The sequence below is a fragment of the Leucoraja erinacea genome, chromosome 17, assembly GCF_028641065.1.
Source record: "Leucoraja erinacea ecotype New England chromosome 17, Leri_hhj_1, whole genome shotgun sequence".
NCBI lineage: Eukaryota > Metazoa > Chordata > Chondrichthyes > Rajiformes > Rajidae > Leucoraja > Leucoraja erinaceus.
Window position 1 is genome coordinate 10,818,715 of NC_073393.1, and position 20,778 is coordinate 10,839,492.

The 20,778-nt window shown below is 42.3% G+C and overlaps 1 protein-coding gene across 2 annotated transcripts in view; it reads left to right on the plus strand.

Annotated features, from left to right (window-relative positions):
• nutf2 (nuclear transport factor 2) overlaps nucleotides 1-20,778 on the plus strand; it is a 37,087-nt gene that overhangs the window by 11,773 nt on the left and 4,536 nt on the right. For both annotated transcript variants that reach the window (XM_055648487.1, XM_055648488.1), the window contains exons 2-4: nucleotides 4,151-4,271; nucleotides 7,601-7,672; nucleotides 10,462-10,560. In XM_055648487.1, the coding sequence (XP_055504462.1) occupies nucleotides 4,173-4,271; nucleotides 7,601-7,672; nucleotides 10,462-10,560 (270 nt within the window). In that variant the 5' untranslated portion in view covers nucleotides 4,151-4,172. The remainder of the gene's footprint in view (nucleotides 1-4,150; nucleotides 4,272-7,600; nucleotides 7,673-10,461; nucleotides 10,561-20,778) is intronic.

The window sequence follows — 20,778 nt, forward strand, 5'->3', positions numbered from 1 at the left end:
GATAAATCCCCAGGGCCTGATGGCCTTCATCCCTTAGTGCTCAAGGAGATAGCCCTAAAAATCGTGGCTGCAGTGATGATCATTTTCCAATGTTCTCTCGACTCTGGATCAGTTACTGTGGACTGGAGGGTGGCCAATGCAACCCCACTTTTTAAGAAAGGAGGGAGAGAGAAAATGAGGAATAATAGACCAGTTAGCCTTAAATCGGTAGTGAGGAAGATGCTTGTCGATTGTTAAAGATGTTATAGCAGTGCATTTGGAAAGCAGTGACGGGATTGGTCAAAGTCAGCATGGATTTATCAATCAATCAGATTTATTCACATACACAATAAAGTGCAGTTAAATGAACTTGCCAGCAGCGGTACAATAAAAAAGAACACACAATACACAATAAAAATGTAATACAAACATCCACCACAGCATTCTTCACTCTGGTGGAAGACACAAAGTACAGTCAGTCCTCCATTGTTCCCCCGTGGTCGGGGCCATAAATCTCCGCAGTCGCTGCTGCGGGCGGCCAGATATACAGGTCCCCTCTCGTCAGGAAGGCAAGTCCCGAAATGGTGCTTCCCTACGGGAGACCGCGGCTTCAAGATGATGTAGACCGCAGGCCGGCAGTCAGAGCTCTTCTCCAGGGATCCCTGGCGTAGGATCCCGCTCCGGATGGTAAGTCCCCGCAGCGTCTGCGGCTAGAAGCTTGGTAGACCGCGACTTCAAGATGTTGTAGGACGCGGGCTGGCGGTCGGAGCTCTTTTCCTCCGGGGATCCCCAAAGGGGGGTTCCAGGCTCCAGACGCAGCGCCTGCGGCTAGAAGCTCCGCAGTCCGCGACTTCAAGATGTAGGTGGCGGGTCGAAGCTCTTTTCCGGGGATCTGCAACGAGGGTTCCCAGGCGCCCTCTGCTAGCAGCTCCGCTGGCCAGCGATCGGATCACTACCTTCTGGCGACCCCAGCATGGGTTCATCCCGCTCCGTAATGAAGAAAGTTTACTCTGTGCCCGCTGCTGAAGCACCGGTCCCGACTTCTGAAAAGGCCGCACCAATCCTTGGTGTTAGGCCGCGAGGGAAGCTACATGGAAAATCTCCATGGAGGTGGCGACCGAAAGCAGTCCCCCCCCCCCCCCCCCCCCCCCCCCCCCCTCCACAAAAGACACACCGAGAAACACTAAAACATACTATAAAAAAAAAGTAGAAATGACTAACACGCTGCTGGCAGGCAGCCGTCTCGCAGCGCCCCCACCGAACGATTTATGAAGGGGAAATCATTCTTGACTAATCTTCTGGAATTTTTTGAGGATGTAACGAGTTGAATGGATAAGGGAGAGCCAGTGGATGAGGTGTATCTGGACTTTCAACAAGCCTTTGACAAGTTCCCACACAAGAGATTAGTTTGCAAAATTAGAGCACATGGTATTGCAGGTAGGGTATTGACCTGGATAGCGAACTAGTTAGCATACACGAAGCAAGGAGTAGGAATTAACGGGTCCTTTTCAGAATGGCAGGCAATGACTAGCGGGGTGCCACAAAACTCGGTGCTGGGACCTATATATATATATATATATATATATATACTAGACCAAGGGGGACCCATTGGGTCCCGTCCCCTCAACGCACAGTTGCGGGGGTGGAGGGGACCTGTGGCATCACACACACACACTAACCACCCCCCCAAAAGCACAGGGTGGAGGGAGAGAGGGGGAAGGGGAGGGGAGAGAGGGGGGGAGAGGGGGTGAGAGAGGGGGGGGAGGGGGAGAGGAGGAAGGTGGAGAGGGTGGAGGAGGGGGGGAGGAGGAGGAGGGAGGGGGGAGAGGGAGAGGAGGGGGGAGGGGGGGGATAGAGGGGGGAAAGGCAGGGGGTGGGGAGAGAGGGGGGGAGGAGGGAGGAGGAGGAGGGAGGAAGGGAGGAGAGAATAGGAGGGGGGAGGAGAGGTGGTAGAGGTAGGGGGGGGGGGGGGGGGGGTCGGCGTTGACCAGGACGATGCACGCTGAGCTCTGAGTACTGTGAAAAACAGCGGAGGGTCAACAGCACACTGACCAGCGTGACAGACGATCGGGCAGGGGAGACGGAGAGGAGGTCGCCCCATATTATGGACGCGACGGCGACTTTACAACTGCCCTTCCCCGCGACCGCGCTGCGATAACGCCTGCCGCCGCCATGTTGAACTTCAAGAACACCGGTGACACACACATATATTATATATATACACATTTATATATCACCATGTACGTCCCATTTTGATTTGTCCTGCCAAGATGTAGCACCTCACATTTATCAGCATTAAACTCCGTCTGCCATCTTTCAGCCCACTCTTCCAAATGGCCTAAATCTCTCTGCAGACTTTGAAAATCGACTTCATTATCCACAACACCACCTACCTTAGTATCATCTGCATACCTACTAATCCAATTTACCACACCATCATCCAGATCATTGAAGTATATGACAAATATATAAAATTATAAAAGGACTGGACAAGCTAGATGCAGGAATTTTTTTCCCAATGTTGGGCTAGTCCAGAACCAGGGGCCACGGTCCTAGAATGAAGTAAGTGGTGGCCATTTAAGACTGAGGTGAGAAAAAACTTTTTCACCCAGAGAGTTGTGAATTCGTGGAATTCCCTGCCACAGAGGGCAGTGGAGGCCAAATCACTGGATGGATTTAAGAGATAGTTAGACGGAGCTCTAGGAGGCTAGTGGGATCAAGGGATATGGGGAGAAGGCAGGCTCGGGTTATTGACTGGGGATGATCATCCATGTTCGCAATGAATGGCGGTGCTGGCTCGGTCCGAATGGCCTCCTCCTGAACCTATTCTCTATTTTTCAATGACCCATTTCAGCATCTCTAAAACAGATCATCTAGTCAGTGTCAGATTCTTGTCCATGAATTGGTTGTTGTGCGTTGTGCATGCCAACAGTGATTAATGAGAAAAATACATTTTGAAAGTATTTATTAACTTCATGGTGGTTGAGATGTCCTCATATTATTAAGGCAAGTTTTTTTCTTTCTCATCGAGAATTCTACTGCCCACTTTTAAACGTACAAAGTCTGATTTGCCAGATGCTCCTGTGTCTTCTAAGTTAAATGGATTCTGAGTCTGCCACAAGTTCAAAAATCTTACTTGTATTCGAATGCCTTAATGACCACTCCCTTCCCCATCTGTGACCTCTCGAAATCCTCAGAGATCACTGTACATCAATTCTGGCAACTAGCACGTCTACAATTTCAGTGACCTACAATTTGCAATTTGACCTTTTGATTATGTAGACTGCAAGCTTAAGCATTTCTTTACCTCGTTCTATTGCTCTCTGTTTAATATGTTCTTTAAAATCTTCCTCCACGGCTAATCATTTGGTCATCTCCCCAATGATATTCTTGCATAGCTTTTGACAATTTGTGTTTATAAAAGTGCTTGTTATGTTTCAGTGTGTTAAAGGTGCTTTATAAAAGCAAGCATTGAAACTTGTAGTTGCTCAGTTTCCTTTGGTATCTAAAAATGTAAAAACCCACTTGAGTATCATGGGCAATTTAAAATTTTTACAGCCAGATTTATCACTTCTGAAACTTTTTAGATACCAAAGGAATTAAGAAAAAACACAAATAATGCCTTACTGTTGATGAAATGCAGTGAGCAAACGCGATAATTCCCAATATTTTCAATCTTGATATCTGCACGGCCAATATTCGCCAACCACTTTAGCTGTTGTTGTCCCTTCAGCTGTCGCTTCTATCTACCATCATTTCTTCACACTTTTGGAATTCTGAAGTAGGATAAATGTCTCTCACAGTTACCCCGATTTGCACAATTATTTACAGCGCAAAAATTGTCAATTTCGGCATTTTTTAACAGGTAAGAAAGTATGCGTTTTGTGTATTAACAATGTATGCGGTAGGCTGCCATGTCCTCCACATGGATTGAGCTGCTCCGTGCGTCACGCCCGATGATCTTGTGTGCAACCCCCCTATTCATTGGTCGGAACAATTACGTATGTTTAGAAGAAAAGTAGTTGGGATTGGTCGCCTAGTCAAAGTCATCAGGTGATTTCCAGAAAAATGGGACCAAGGAAATAGCTGTTTCAGAAGTCCTTAAAACAAACAATACAAAGTGAGTAACTTTAAATACTTTTTACTTTATTTTTGTTTTGATCTGCTTTAGTGCCTGAAGCTAACTGATCAGAATGGCTGACAAGCCTATTTGGGAGCAGATTGGAAGTGGCTTTGTGCAACATTACTATAACATTTTTGATGGAAACAGGAGTGAACTAGCATCATTATATGTAAGTATGAAGTTGGTTCTCAATACTCAGACATGGTATGATTAGAAAAAATAAACATCTCCACATTTTCAAATAATTCCATGGTATTCTGATTTTTAAAAAAAATCATTTTTAAAATCAAATTTTGTTGTGCATTCACTGCATTTTTGACTTCGCTATTCATGGTTTACTGTACATGTCCACCACCAATTTTTCTGGCAACTGGTTGTCTGGCATCTTCTTTATTTCAGGCAAAAGTACGAGAGTGCACTCCCCCCTCCCACCCTCCCTGGAGACCCCCTTAAATATGTGTCGCTTAGGCTGGCAACTAAACTTTCGGGTGCCAATCAGTGGATGGAATTTGCTCCCCACGGCCAGGCCTCTGGAACTCTGGAGGCAGCAGATCCGTTCCCGTAGCCGATTTTGCGGGCCGATATATCGCCCACCGCCCCCCAGCAGCCTAGGACGAATCCTAGTCCGGCTCAGTGGACAATCTAGAAAGGCTCTGGAACCAAGGAACTAAGAGATTAGTATGCAAACTTGAAGCACACGGTATTGGGGGTTCAGTATTGATGTGGATAGAGAACTGGCTGGCAGACAGGAAGCAAAGAGTAGGAGTAAACGGGTCCTTTTCAGAATAGCAGGCAGTGACTAGTGGGGTACCGCAAGGCTCAGTGCTGGGACCCCAGCTATTTACAATATGTATTAATGATTTGGACGGGGGAATTGAATGCAACATCTCCAAGTTTGCGGATGACACGAAGCTGGGGGGCAGTGTTAGCTGTGAGGAGGATGCTAAGAGGCTGCAAGGTGACTTGGATAGGTTGGGTGAGTGGGCAAATGCATGGCAGATGCACTATAATGTGGATAAATGTGAGGTTATCCACTTTGGTGGCAAAAACAGGAAAGTAGACTAGTATCTGAATGGTGGCCGATTAGGAAAAGGGGAGATGCAACAAGACCTGGGTGTCATGGTACACCAGTCATTGAAAGTAGGCATGCAGGTGCAGCAGGCATTGAAGAAAGCGAATGGTATGTTAGCAGTTGTACAGGGTCTTGGTGAGACAACACCTGGAGTATTGCGTACAGTTTTGGTCTCCTAATCTGAGGAAAGACTGATTCCTGGGAAAGAAAGACATTCTTGCCTAGAATTTAGAAAACTGATTCCTGGGTGTCAGGCTAGATGCAGGACAGATTGTTCCCGATGTTGGGGAAGTCCAGACTTTCATATGAAGGAAAGACTGGATAGACTCGGCTTGTACTCGCTAGAATTTAGAAGATTGATGTGGGGGGATCTTATAGAAAATGAGTTGGATGATCAGCCATGAACATTCTTAAGGGGTTGGACAGGCTAGATGCAGGAAGATTGTTCCCGATGTTGGGGAAGTCCAGAAACAAAGGGTCACAGTTTAAGGATATAGCCACCACCATTGGTGGGGCATCTTGCCCCTCTTTTAGGACCGAAATGAGAAAAACATTTTTCACACAGAGAGTGGTGAATCTGTGGAATTCTCTGCCACAGAAGGTAGTTGAGGCCAGTTCATTGGCTATAATTAAGAGGGAGTTAGATGTGGCCCTTGTGGCTAAAGGGATCAGGGGGTATGGAGAGAAGGCAGGTACAGGATACTGAGTTGGATGATCAGTCATGATCATATTGAATGGCGGTGCAGGCTCGAAGGGCCGAATGGCCTACTCCTCCACCTATTTTCTATGTTTCTAAGGGCCCTCCCGTCTCTTTTTAAACAGGCCCTTCAGGCCAACTTGTGCATGCCAACTAAGATGCCCCATAAAAGCTAGTCCCATTTGCCTGTCCTTGGCCCATTTCGCTCTGAACCTTTCCTGTCTGTCCAAGTGTCTTTTAAATGCAGTGATATGCCTGCCTCTACTACCTCCTCAGGCAGCTCGTTGCATATAGCCACCACCATTGGTGAAAAAGATACCCCCGTTAGGATCCTATTAAATCTTGCCCCTCTCACCTTGAACCTATGCCCTCTGATTATTGATTCCTCAACTCTGTGTAAAATATTCTATTCTCCTCAATTTTATACAACTCAAAAACATCACTGTCAGCCTCCTGTGTTCCAAGGAATAAAGCCCTATCCTGCCTAACCTTTCCCTATAGCTCAGGTCTTCAGGCCCTGGCAACATCCTTGTAAATCTTTGCAATCTTTCCAGCTTAATGACATCCTTCCTATCACAGAGCGACCAAAACTGAACACCAGAACTGATTGCAATAAATGATATTACTTATTTTTCGAAATACTAGTATTATTTATCTGAAGCATAGTGTGTTCTTGCAAAAAATGGAAAGTTGATCTGTTTGTTAAACATGCATATCTTGGATGATGATGCCATCAAAGACTAAAATTCAAAGTTGTGGTTTCATTGCATTGGGAATGAGGCTGAATTACTTCATTCCAATTGAACCATGCAACCATATTTGAATAACCTGATTGGCAAAATGGATTATTGGTTCATTGTAATGGTTGTTGGAGAGTTTTAAAACCTTTTGACTCTTTGTTATTTGCATCGGTGTGACATTGTTTGAAACGTTTTGATCTTTCATATCCAGTGATTTTCATCTGATGATTCTGAGCCCAGCTCTCTATATTGCTGATTACTGAATGTGCTTCAAACAATTGCTGCCCGATTACCAAATAAGTGGAAAGTTTCCCTGGATGTTTATCTCTGACGTTGGTGGTTTTGTAATGTAATAATGGGTGTGATCCTCCAACGGAAGACTGGCATCCAGTATTTCAATGCAGCAGGATGCACCATGGGGATTGTCACATAGCTCTTCTTCTCAAACAGCTTTGATTGCCTCCTGGTTTATTAGTCATGATTCAAACATTTTTCTACCATCTTTTGAGTAACCGTGGTGAGTAAATTTTTGTAAGCATTTTTATAAAAGACACGAGACTTAAAATAAACCCCACACGCTTACAGTTAAGCCAAGTAACAATGAAACTATTTATGGACACGCTCCAATTAACTTCCTCCTCCTGACAGTGATGTCCCCCCCCCCATTCAAATGAATGGGGCAATAATAATCGTGATGGTTTTTATTTGGTGCAAGCTCAGCAGACTGGTGTCCTAGCTGGAAAGATTTTGGATGTTTGCACAGTTCCGCTGCATTCCTTGAGTGATCCATTTGTGTGGCACCATAATGAAAATGGGGACCTCTGCAGGGAAACATAAGTGAATGCTGATGTTATATTAGTAGACCTGGCTCACTGATTGCATACTTGTAGACTCTGGATATGCCTTTATGTGAAAGAGCAATTGTTAATTTCTTTGGACCTGACAATGAGACAGGTTGATTGATTTTTGTGAGTATGATTTTGTTTTAGATTGATACATCTTGCCTTTCTTGGGAAGGACAGCAGTTCCAAGGTAAAATTGCTATTGTGGAGAAAATAACGGTAAGTATATTTTTAAATTTACTTCATAGAGATTTGGGCAAGGAACCTGGAGGTTCGAAATGAACTATCTTGACACCATTTATTTCAGATTCATCAAAATGTAACCAAACATTTAAATTTTTTAAAATTTAGAAAAGGAAGGGAAGGAGGGAGAAAGCAAGGGCTATCTAATATTAGAGAAGTCAATGTTCATACCACTGGGGTTTAAACTATCCAAGCGAAATATGAGGTTTTGCTTGGGTATTGTTCGGGTAGTTTACACCCCAGCGGCATGAACATTGACTTCTCTAATTTTAGATAGCCCTTGCTTTCTCCCTCCTTCCCCTCCGTCTTCCCAGTTCTCCCACAAATCCTACTGTCTCCGCCTACTTCCTTTCCCCCCTCCCCGACATCAGTTTGAAGAAGGGTCTCGACCCAAAATGTCGCCAATTCCTTCTCTCTATAGATGCTGCCTCACCTGTTGCGTTTCTCCAGCATTTTTTGTCCACCTGGATTTTAAATGTTTGCTTTGATATCAAAACAGATTCATTGACATCCAAGGTGAAATATAGCTTTTAGAAAAATGGAAAGAACCATCCTGGCGCTCCATTTAATTTCAGATTAATCAGTATTTATCTAAACATTTAAGTTTTTACTTATGTTAACCCTATATTATAAATGGTTGCTTTGATACCCGAACAATTCATTGATAATGTAGTAAAGTGCAATATAATTTTTAGAAAAGTGGGCAATTTAATTTCCTGTTGGTTTAAATCAATGTTTTACTGAATGAGAATGTATTTTAACAATTCGATTACCAGATACAGACAATTCTTGCCTGTAGATTATGGTTTGATTCCTCCTAGAAAATTTGCTTACCTGCATACTGGCAACTGGAAGAGAACAGGGCCAACTAGTGCTCTTTACCATAAATTGAGTGATTTGTAAATTTATAAATTTAATATTCAAAACAATTCCCCAGTAATGTCCTGTTGTCTTATTTCAATACGATGCGATATAACTTTATTTATCCCAGGAGGGAAATTGATTTGCCAGCAGTCATAAAACACAAGATACATGAAACATGAAATTAAAGTGCAAAGGATTGGGGATGTGCAAAGATTTGGGAGGGGAGTCAGTCTACCCCACGACAGAAGGGGGAGGAGTTGTACAGTTTGATAGCCACAGGGAAGAAGTATCTGTACTGCATCTTGGTCTGTTGCCGAAGGTACTCCTCAGGTTGATTAGTGTGTCATGGAAAGGATGGGCTGTATTGTCCAAGATGCTCTGTAGTTTCCTCTCCAAGACCACCCCCCATAGATCTTACTCTGCCCCCAGGACGGAGCTTGCCTTCCTGATGAGTTTGTTAATCCTGTTGGCATCGGCGGCCTTCACTGGTGCCCCAGCACACGACAAAGAAGGAGATGGCACAAGCTACCATCGATTGGTAGAGCATCTGCAGCATCTTACTACAGACTTTGAAGGATTGAAGTCTTCTCAAAAAGTTCATCCGGCTGAGTTATATCTGTGCAAAAGCACCTTAGATCCTTGTTCCTCCATAGAAAATGGTGTATTCTTCACAATACACTGGGCCAGGGACAGGATAATCTAGCATGGATTTTCATTCCATGTTGCCAATAATTGACAACAGTTAAAAATCATAGTTCTTCTAGTTTGTGGATGACACAATGCTGGGTGGCAGTGTGAGCTGTGAGGAGGATGCTATGAAGGCTGCAGGGTGACTTGGATAGGTTGGGTGAGTGGGCAGATGCATGACAAATGGAGTATAATGTGGATAAATGTGAGGTTATCCACTTTGGTGGCAAGAATAAGAAGGCAGATTATTATCTGATCTGTGTCAGATTAGAAAAAGGAGAGGTGCAACGAGACCTGGGTGTCCTTGTACAGCAGTCACTGAAAGTAAGCATGCAGGCACAGCAGGCAGTGAAGAAAGCAAATGGCATGTTGGCCTTCATAGTGAGAGGATTTGAGTATAGGAGCAAGGACAGTTGTACAGGGCTCTGCTGAGACCACATCTGGAGTTTTGTGTGCAGGTTTGGTCTCCCAATTTGAGGAAGGATATTCTTGCTATTGAGGGAGTGCAGCGTAGGTTCACCAGGTTAATTCTCGGGATAGCGGGACATATGAAAGAATGGGTCGACTGGGATTGTATTCACTGGAATTTAGAAGGATGAGAGGGAATCTATAGAAACATATAACATTCTTAAGGGACTGGACAGGCTAGATACAGGAAAAATATTTCCGATTTTGGGAGAGTCCAGAACCGGGGGTCACAGTTTAAAAATATAGGGTGGCCCATTTAGGACTGAAATGAGGAAAATTTTCACTCCGAGAGTTGTGAATCTGTGGAATTCTCTGCCACAGGAGAAGTGGCGGCTAATTGACTGGATGTTTTCAAGAGAGAGTTAGATATAGCTCTATGGGCTAATGGAATATGGTGAAAAAGCAGGAACCTGTTACTGATTACCGAAACATCAACCATTCCTTCTCTCCAGAGATGCTGCCTTGTCCTGCTGAGTTACTCCAGCTTTTTGTGCCTATCTTCGCTTTAAACTAGCACCTGCAGTTCCTTCCTACACAAATGAATGTATTTGTGTTTATCTGGTATAAACCAGCATCTGCAGTTCCTTCCCACACAGCTTCATCTATATGGGCAATTTTCATCATGGTCAGTAGTAGTTCTCATGTGTTGGATGCTGGCTATAATAGGCGGACTGAATCTACATTTGGTGCACTTTGAACCATAATGTTTTTTGCTGCTAATAAAATCAATCTGGTTTTAAACACAGGGCCTTCCGTTTAGAAAAATACAGCACAGTATAACAGCACAAGACCACCAACCCACACCTGATAGTTGCATCTTGAGTATGGTAGTCGGACAACTTCAGGTAAGAGCATTTCTGTACATTACACATTGTTTCTGCTGTGAATATCGTATTCATCACAATGGTGCTTTCATGCAGTGGTTTTCCAAAGATGAACTGTTCGGCTAATTAGTTACTGTAAATGGGCCTTAAGAATCAACAGTGGAAGTTGGTGGGCAGGGAAGTGAGAATAAGTTGCAATGCCAAAGGGCGAATAAGACATGGGACTAGTGGGATTATTCTGCTGGAAGTCTGTTTGGACTCAATTAATGAAATGGACTCCTGTTTTATTAATATTATATTTGCATACATGCACAGTTGGTATTTCATATAGTATTTCTGAAACTGTCCAAAAATAGCAGGGAGTTACAAAAGCAATTTGTAGGAGTATTTTGTATCTAAATCATCTGCTTAAATCCATAAATAGACATTGGTAAGCTGTTGCTGCTAAATGTTAGTAAGTTCTTAAAGCGATTTAATTTTCTTGTTTTTTTTCCCTTTCCTTGTTAATTATATCTGGTGAGCAATCTTCTGCTTCTAACCCCGCTTTTTTTATGAACTCGCTGTTGTTTTACTTTAAGGAGACATGATCCTAGAAAATGACACTGGTCCAGCTTTAAACGCTCCCACGTTTCAATAATCTGTTATCATGTCTAACGTAAAAAAGTTAAAGCACTTACACATGTGAAACCTCTGACAGACAAACAGTGTAGATGTTATGTAGAACTAAGTGAAGTGTGGTGCATAAATTACGTTCTTCATAATTGAATATATGATTTTTTTGGAAAGGTAAATAAACTCTAATGGGTTTGTGTAACACAGAGAAAACTACACAATTATTATAGCAGAAATGTGGTGAAATCAGCTTTTGCCAGATTCAGTTTGATAGTTGTATTTAAAAAATTAGAATAGTAGGAAAAAACATGCTAGACTGAGCTTTGAAGTTGCTTGTTTAAAGTTTGCAACTTGGATTGCCATTGCGGCTTTATGGTTCATGTTCTCAGGTTTGTTGGTATTATACCAATGGCAAGAGGCTATGAAAAGTTTTGTTTTACTGTTTTCAAAATATGAAAATCTGCTGAAAAATTAACCTTGATGGCTTAGAAATAAAGCGCTGAGAGACGTTGTGGAATGTAGATCAAACTTTGCCATGTAATTGAAGGCAAGGGTCTAAATGGGCTCATTGGGAGAAATAAATGCAAATTAATTCGGTTACTATGAGAAGGGATAGTTCCAAAGTTTAGAATTAGATTGGAGCAAGTGCTAACTGCAAAAAGGTGACTGTGACCACTTAGTTTTGTTTTTTTATTAGTGGTCAACCGATTAGTTTCTTTTTTTTTTAAAGGATTAACTTGAGCTGGGAAAATTTTAACCTCCATAAAACCCCACTGCGTCAGATTATTGAACAGTGGCAGTAATTGCAAATCAGTGGTTTGACTCCCTAGTTAGTAGAAAGAACCGTTCATTGTCAAACATCCAATCATTTGGGATTACAATCTCTTAACAGTTGCTTGGAAAACATGCTTGACCCACTGAGTTACTCCAGCACTTTGTATCTCTTTTTGACAAAGTTTCAAGCTTTTCTTCATAATCATACATTCTCACTTATTATAAAAACATAGAAAACAGGCGCAGGAGCAGGCCATTCGACCTTTCGAGCCAGCACCGCAGTTCAATATGATCATGGATGATCATAACAATGAATGATTGCTGCTTTTTCATTGCAATAATACCCTCTTGACTGAATTACCAAATGCTATACACTGTTCTGTTGCAACCTAATATGATTTGGAGAAATGTTTTATCTCCATTTTCATATTTGCATACATAAGTGCAGAACACAAAATGCCAGTAAAGTTTTATGTGTGCATTACCTCATTTTAATAATTTGTGCATTTAAATGCATATATTCTCTAATTGGACGCTGTTAAGTGCTTGCATTGAATTAAGTTGCCATGATAAGAATTAACATTCGGATTCATCGTAACTCTTTCCTAAATATTTGTATTCGCACACAATATTGTCATTATTTTTAATTGATGCAGCTGAAAATGGGAAAATTGGCACACGGCCTGGCAGAATGAGAGTATTGGAGAGTGCAGTGTTCATTCTTAACTTCCAGTTATGAGGTTTCATTATCTTTTGTTCATTTATTCATTGTATATGCATTGCCTGAAGTGTTTCGAATCTTGGATCAGATTTAAACCATATTGAGCTATAAACCGTGTAAACCATAATATGTAATCTCGCAAGGCTGCTGTGAAGGCTTCACTCTTGCTCGGTTATTCCTGTTAATAATTTTTCAAGGTATTTGCTTACAGAAGGCGAAATCAAATAGTAATATTGGTGAAAAGATTTGAATGCAACTTGAACATATAGGAACATGAAATTCAGCTTGGTAACCATTTATTATTTCATCTTTTGCTCAGGCAGATGACGACCCAGTTATAGGCTTCCAACAAACATTTTTATTGAAATGTATTAGTAATACCTGGGTGTGTACGAATGAGGTCTTCAGGCTAGCACTTCACAACTTTTAGTAAATGAGCAACTTTTCCTCGGTCTGTCTTTCCTCTCGCCCAGTAAGCATTAATTTTTGCCGTTTTGCACGTTTGTGGCATTTGCAGGACATTGCAGCATGTTCTTGCTGTAAACACGTGTGTTTTGCCATTGAATGTTGAACTGAATTTGAATGGTTTTGCTTGTCCCAGTATTGTAAATAGAGCCAAAGAAAATGCACTTTTTTGCATTTGTAATATTTTTGCATTTGTAATTCTTATCCCATGGTAATACCATAGCAACAAGAAAACTTTCTGTTTTTATGGTAGAGCATTCTTGTGCGATTGCTGGCTGTTAGCTGTTTATTTCTAACTGCATTGGATTATGTTAAATAGGACTAAACTTTGAATAAACTCTTGTGGGTGTTCTTCATTGAGGTGTTATGGAATGTGAGAAGACTTTGCTGGCATGCTCAGTTTTGAATTATGTTTTCTTTTGGAAACATTTATAAATTTTAAATCTTTCTAACCAGTGTGAAACATTTACAATTAACAATTACTAACAACAACTTCAAGTCTCTTTGGATATAACTGGAACCATTGAGCACATTTTGCTAAAGTTGCATCCATGAATTTAGCCATTTACATTGTGCTATTTAAAATAGGCATAAATGGTTATTGTCAATCTTATTCTGAATTTTAGGAGTTTCCATATTGAAATGTCATTCACTCGCTAGGAGTTGCGATGATATGCAATCGAATAAAATAATGAATAAATCTTGGTGAGAATACATTTATAGAATTGTGACGAGTAAATATTTTGCTTAGATCAGCTTTATTGTTGTGCTGAAATATTTACTTATAGTTTCTAAATGTAAGAAGAGAATTTTGCATTTGAGTCTGTGGCATAATTGGTTAGTGTATGTGGAGATATTTTTGTATGGAAGGCTGAAGGACACATGAAACCCCAAGGAATCCTGAGCATATGGTATTTAAGTATCTAAAATTTTCATCGACCTTTTAAAGTATTTAAAAAATCTGTCAGCAAAGCTTTGTATACCTGACTCAACAAACTTGATTCGTATATTTGTAGGAACCATTACTGAAGTATTAAATATGAACGGGAAATATTACAGACCCATTTAGAGAGAATGGATACTGGTTTTTAAAAATATACATGAGATGCATATACATCTATCAGATATAACAAAATGGCTTAACCCATTATTCATAATTGATTTAATTAGATGTTCTCTTACAATCACCTCAGGCTAACGGCTTTAAAATGGTTGCATTTGATTATTTTATGAAAGAGCCCTTGAGAACAATGCATCATTTTGGCCGCCTGTCGGAGTGGCTACATAAGAGGTGATTGGTATCAGGTGATTAGAAGCCATTGGTGGAACTCCTGTCTCAAATGAACGGACTGGAATCAACGCAGCTTCTTACAACTGTTTAGCAATTTTGCTCAGCAACCTGATGCATTTGCTTTGTTGATGCATTTGCTTTGACGTGGGGGGGGGGGGGGGGCTTGGTGGGAATTTTGAAAATAAAAACATTCTGCTTCACTGAGGGAAAAACTGACTGGATTTGATTTTCCTCACCATCCATGTGGTTGCCTTTGAAAATGGTAATGAAACCTTTTCTATAATTGTTGAAACGCAAAAGATATTTTTGTACATAATGTCTTTCCATGCATCCCAGATTGCTTTGCCATCACTGAAGTGCTTTTGAAGTGTAACAATTATAATGCAGAAAACATTGTGGCCAAGCACCCATAAATAGCAGTGTGATATTGTCCAGCTAATCTTTTTTTATATTTGGGGAAAATATAGGCCAGAACACAAGGAATAATATACCGAAGAGTGCTGTGGGATCTTTTGTGTTTATTTGGGAGAGTACTTGTTTGTTCCTTTGTTCATTATCAAATGGTTATGTATTTTAGGACCATATTGTTAGGAATTGACCTATTTTAGTTTATAGTTGCAACCTGGACACATGCTCTTCGGCCCAACGAGTCCATGCTGACCATCGATCACCCGCTCATACTTCTATGTTATCCCATTTTCTCATCCACTCCCTACATATTAAAGAGACAAATTAGCCTACAAACCCCTCATGTATTTGGGATGAGAGGGGAAACTGGAGCAGGAAACTCACACAGTCACAGGAAGAATGTTCAAACTCTACATAGACAGCACCTGACATCAGGATCAAACCCAGGTCTCTGGCGCTGTCAATCCTGGACCAGGCGAATCAGATGATAGAGCTACATGCCAAGCCAGATGCTGCACTTAATTTTCAAATTGAATATATATTGTAAGATATATCATGTTTTGCATTCACGTTAAGCTGGGATTTCTTGTGTAGCTGGAATTGGGTGAATTGATATGCAGTATGATGACTTCACTAGCATGCAATGGACAAAAGATTTGAAAACTGAGCATTGCGATCAATTTGGCAGCATTCGCCCTAGGCGCGCGCACACACACACCCTCGACCACCCCTCTTGTAATTCTGGTTTAGACAGTGTAAATGGGCAGTGCAATTAGGGCAGCACAGTGCAGCAATCGTGGTGTTGCTGCCTTACAGTTCCAGAGACCCAGGTTTGATGCTGGCTACGAGTGCTGACTGTACAGAGTTTGTATGTGTAAAATGCCTGTAAATGCGTGGGTTTTCTGCGTGTGTCTGATTTCCTCCCACACTGCAAAGATGTGCGGGATTGTAGGTTAATTGGCTTCTGTCGATTATCCCTAGTGTGTAGGATAGTGCTAGTGCACAGGGTGATCGTTGGTGGCTGTGGACTCAGTGGGCCAATGGACCTGTTTCCACACTGTATCTCCAAAGTCTAAAGTAAATAGAGCAAAACTGGCATTCTCAAGAGAATAGTTCAATAGTCCAGTAATAAATTGTTAATATATCTGGAGAGATTATTTCTTCCTACATCTTGCCCTTCCTTCATGCAAAAAAGTTTAAATATTACACTTGCAGTTGAAGAAATTACAATTGTGCGGACTAACTGGCTGTAGTTTTTACGGACATTTTCAACCTCTCACATTTGAGGTCTGAGGTTCCCACCTGCTTTAAAAGGGCATCAATAATACCGGTGCCCAAGAAGAGCAAGGTGACATGCCTCAATGACTATCGACCAGTGGCACTAACGTCTGTGGTGATGAAGTGCTTTGAGAGGTTGATTATGGCGCATATCACCTATCTCGACAAGAACCTCGACCCACTGCAGTTCACTTACCACCATGACAGATCAACGGTGGATGCAATCTCACTGGCTCCCCACTCCGCTCTGGACCACTTGGACAACAAAAACTCATATGTCAGGCTGTTATTCATTGGCTACAGCTCGGCATTTAATACAATCATCCCCTCCAAGCTAGTTACCAAGCTCTCAGATCTGGGTCATTGATGGGGACGATTCTGAATATAGAAGTGAGATCGACCGATTGACCAAATGGTGCCAGCACAATAACCTGGCTCTCAACACCAGCAAAACCAAGGAACTGATTGTGGACTTTGGAAGGGGTAGGATAGGGACCCACAATCCCATTTATATCAACAGGACGATGATAGAAAGGGTCAAGAACTTCAAATTCCTGGGTGTGCACATTTCTGAAGATCTTTCCTGGTCCGGGCACACATATGCGATTTATAAAGAAAGCACATCAGCGCCTCTACTAATTGAGAAAACTACGGAGAGTCGGTATATCAAAGAGGACTCTCTCGAACTTCTACAGGTGCACAGTAGAGAGCATGCTGACTGGTTGCATCGTGGCTTGGTTCGGCAACTTGAGCTTCCAGGAGCGGAAAAGGATGCAGAAAGTTGTGACCACTGCCCAGTCGATCATCGGCTCTGACCTCACCACCATCGAAGGGATCTATCGCAGTCGCTGCCTCAAAGGCAGCCAACATCATCAAGGACCCACACCATCCTGGCTACGCACTCATCTCTCCGCTACCATCGGGCAGAGTGTACAGTTGCCTGAAATCTGATACATCCAGGTTCAGGAACAACTTCTTCCCCACAGCCATCTGGCTATTAAACTTGCCAACAAACAGACTCTGAACTGTAAAAGTCTATTGCACTTTATCATAGAAACATAGAAAATAAGTGCAGGAATAGGCCATTCGGCCCTTCGAGCCTGCACCGCCATTCCATATGATCATGGCTGATCATCCAACTCAGTATCCTGTACCTGCCTTCTCTCCATACCCCCTGATCCCTTTAGCCACAAGGGCCACATCTAACTCCCTCTTAATTATAGCCAATGAACTGGCCTCAACTACCTTCTGTGGCAGAGAATTCCACAGATTCACCACTCTCTGTGTGAAAAATGTTTTTCTCATCTCGGTCCTAAAAGACTGCCCCCTTATCCTTAAACTGTGACCCTTTGTTCTGGACTTCCCCAACATCGGGAACAATCTTCCTGCATCTAGCCTGTCCAACCCCTTAAGAATGTTGAACGTTTCTATAAGATCCCCCCTCAATGTTCTAAATTCTAGCGAGTACAAGCCGAGTCTATCCAGTCTTTCTTCATATGAAAGTCCTGACAGTATCTGCTTATTTATGTGTATATTTAACTGAACTGTTCTGTATTTATGCTTACAATATTCTGTTGTGCTGCAGCAAGCAAGAATTTCATTGTCCTATCTGGGACACATGACAATCAACTCTCTTGACTTGTCTTGTTTCGACTATTGCTGGGGGAAATTTTAACTGTTACATTTATTACATATAGTGGTACTCTTTCAATATAATGGAGGTAGAGAGCTTTGAGCCATCTTAAGAATGAACAACCACATTATGTTCTGTGGAAGCAAACAATTCTGGAATTTGATTTGTATTGCTGGTTAGTTGTTTATATTTCTGCTGATCACAGACTCTGTATACAGACTGTTAGGTCCAAACCATGGATTGCAAATTCAAGGCAGGCAAATATACTGATGAGGAAGGGATTAAATGCGAGCTAGTATGTTTGCTTACATTAAGAATATAACTAAAGTAAGGGTGAAGTTTTGTAAAATGTGATAGTGTGGTAATGTGGTCGTGACACAGTCTCAACTGGGACTGGCTGTTGCAGTCTTATTGGTTGGCATTGTGGCTTGTATGCCATCATGAAGAAAACATAAAAGGAAGACTAACTTCAGTGTGTGTCTGAATTTAAAAAGTGTATGCTACGTATAGTCTCTTCAAATTGATTGTCAAATGCTTTGGTAAAGTTGACAAATAAAATTATGATGAGTGTTTGACAGCACTGCTCCTATACTTGCTGGAGTTTAGAAGGGTGGGGGTTCTCAATGAAACTTACTGAATGGTGGAAGGCCTGATAGAGTGGATGTGGAGAGGATGGTTCCACCAGCGGGACAGCCTTGGTCCAGAGGGCACATTCCCAGGATAAAATGATGCACCTTTGGAAAAGAGATGAGGAGGAATTTCTTTAGCCAGAGGGCGGTGAATCTGTGGAATTCTTTAAGACGATTAAAGAATCACAGACGATTGTGGAAGTCCAGTCAATGGATATTTTTACAACATAGATTGACAGATTCTTAATTAGTATGGGTGTCGGGGGGTTATGGAGAGAAGGCAGGAGAATGGGGTTGAGAAAGAAAGATAGATCAGCCATGATTGAATGGCGGAGTAGACTCTGACTGGGCCCTCTGGTGCGACTTTCCCACTAGTGAAAACATCTTCTCCACATCCACTTTTATCGTATCTTTTCACTATTCGGTGGGTGTCAATGAGGTCCCAGCCGTCCTTCTAAACTACAGCGAGTACAGGCCCAGACCTGAATTGTCAAATGCTCATCATACATTAACGCAGCCATCTCCAGGATTATTCTCGCAAACCTCCTCTGGGCCGTCTACAACGGTAGCACATCCCTCCTCGGATATGGGGCCCAAGACTGCTCACAAAAGTCCAAATACGGTCTGGCCAGTGCTTTACAAAGCCTTTGCATTACATCCTTCCTTTTAGATTTTAGTTCTCTTTAAATGAAAGCCAACAATTGCATTTGCCTTGCTTGTTACTGATTCAGCCTACAAATTAACCTTTTGAGAATTGTGCACCAGCACTCTCTTGTCTCTTTGCACCTCCAATCTCTGAATCCCCTCACCATTTAGAAAATAGTCTATGGTCTGCAGTATTTCATCTGCCACTTATTTGCCCACTCTCCCAACCTGTCCAAGTCTGTCTGCAGCCTCCCAGCTTCCTCTGCACTACCTACCCCTCCGCCCATCTTGTAATATCCACAAACATGGCCACAAATAACTTGTTATAAAACTTAGTATGGTTTATTGAACCCTTTAAAGCATAACTGTTGAATGGATATTTTTCAAATATTTTGTTTATTCAGCTTGCTAAATTGTACTTTAAAACTACATTGATGAAATAGGCTACAAAATCTTAAATTAAATGTTTTGTTTGTTGTGGAATGACGGGTGGGTTCCCCATTGATTTATATGTATATACACAATAGAATAATATTTCTAAGGCCCGTCAATCATCTTCTTGCGTGTGGCCTGCACAGCCTAAAGATCAAAGGTAGACATCCAGGCCAGGACAGCATCATTTATTAGGTGGATGGCTGATGCCACCAGGGAAAAGCCTCAGTGAGCGGTTTATTCACGATGTGTGGGATGGTCTGGTCTAGATTTCCGCAGTCGCAAGCAGTGCTGTTTGTCATCCCCCACTTATGCAGGTGATGGGCTGGCTGTTCTTGCACGGAGGGTGCGGATTCTGTTCACGGTTAGCCATTGCTTGCGATGGAGGTCAAAACCTGGTGGTTTCACTGTGGGGTCTGTGATGACCTCTCCGTTGTTGGTGTTGGCATCTTTCCAGGCTCTACGCCACTCAAACTTGGAGTCAAAGTCTTCCAGGGATTTAACGGAAGACCAGAAGGGTTTGCAGGACTTCAGGCGCATGTTGGGCAGATTGTTCAAGTCAGCATGGATGGGAAGGTCAGGGTTGGCCTCGATGGTGCACCAATCTCTCAACATTCTCTCCCTTCTACGAATGCTGGGAGGGGCGATATGAGAGAGGACAGGGAGCCACTTCAAAGGTGTTGACTTATGCGTCCCTGTGATGAAACGCATTTCAGTGTTAAGGAAAGTGTCAACTCGTTTGGTGTGGCAGCTATTAGCCCAAGCTGTTGAGCAAACCTTGGCTGTTGAGTACACCAGGGCTAAGCTTGTGGTATGGAGGGTGTGTGTTCATTGGATCCCCAGCTGTTGCCTGCAATTTTTCCCGATGATGTTGGCCCTTGCTTTCAGTTTATCAGCCACCCTCTTCAGGTGTTCACGATAGGTGAGGGTGTGATCCAGGTGACTTCGAGGTACTTGGGGGAATTCTTCATCCTTCACCGGCTTACCACAAAAGGACACTCGGAGCTTTGCATTGGCAAGCTGATTGCTGAGGTGAAAGGCAGTGACAGCTGTCTTAGGTGGGTTAGGGCAAAGTCGCCAGAAGGTGAAGTACTCTTCCATCGCCTTCAAGTCTGCTGATAAAACATTGCCATCCACAATTGACAGGCCTATCTGCACAAACAAATAGGCCTGTCATTTATGGAAGGCTATGGTTTTCTAATCATTGTAATTATGGTTCTTTTCACAGTGCAGCTGAAGTATTAGTGCAGGTTTATTGTTGGCACATGTACTGAGGTACAGTTAAAAGCTTTTTTTTGCATGCTATCTAATCAGATCAGATAAAGCTATACATAAATGCAATCAATCCAAA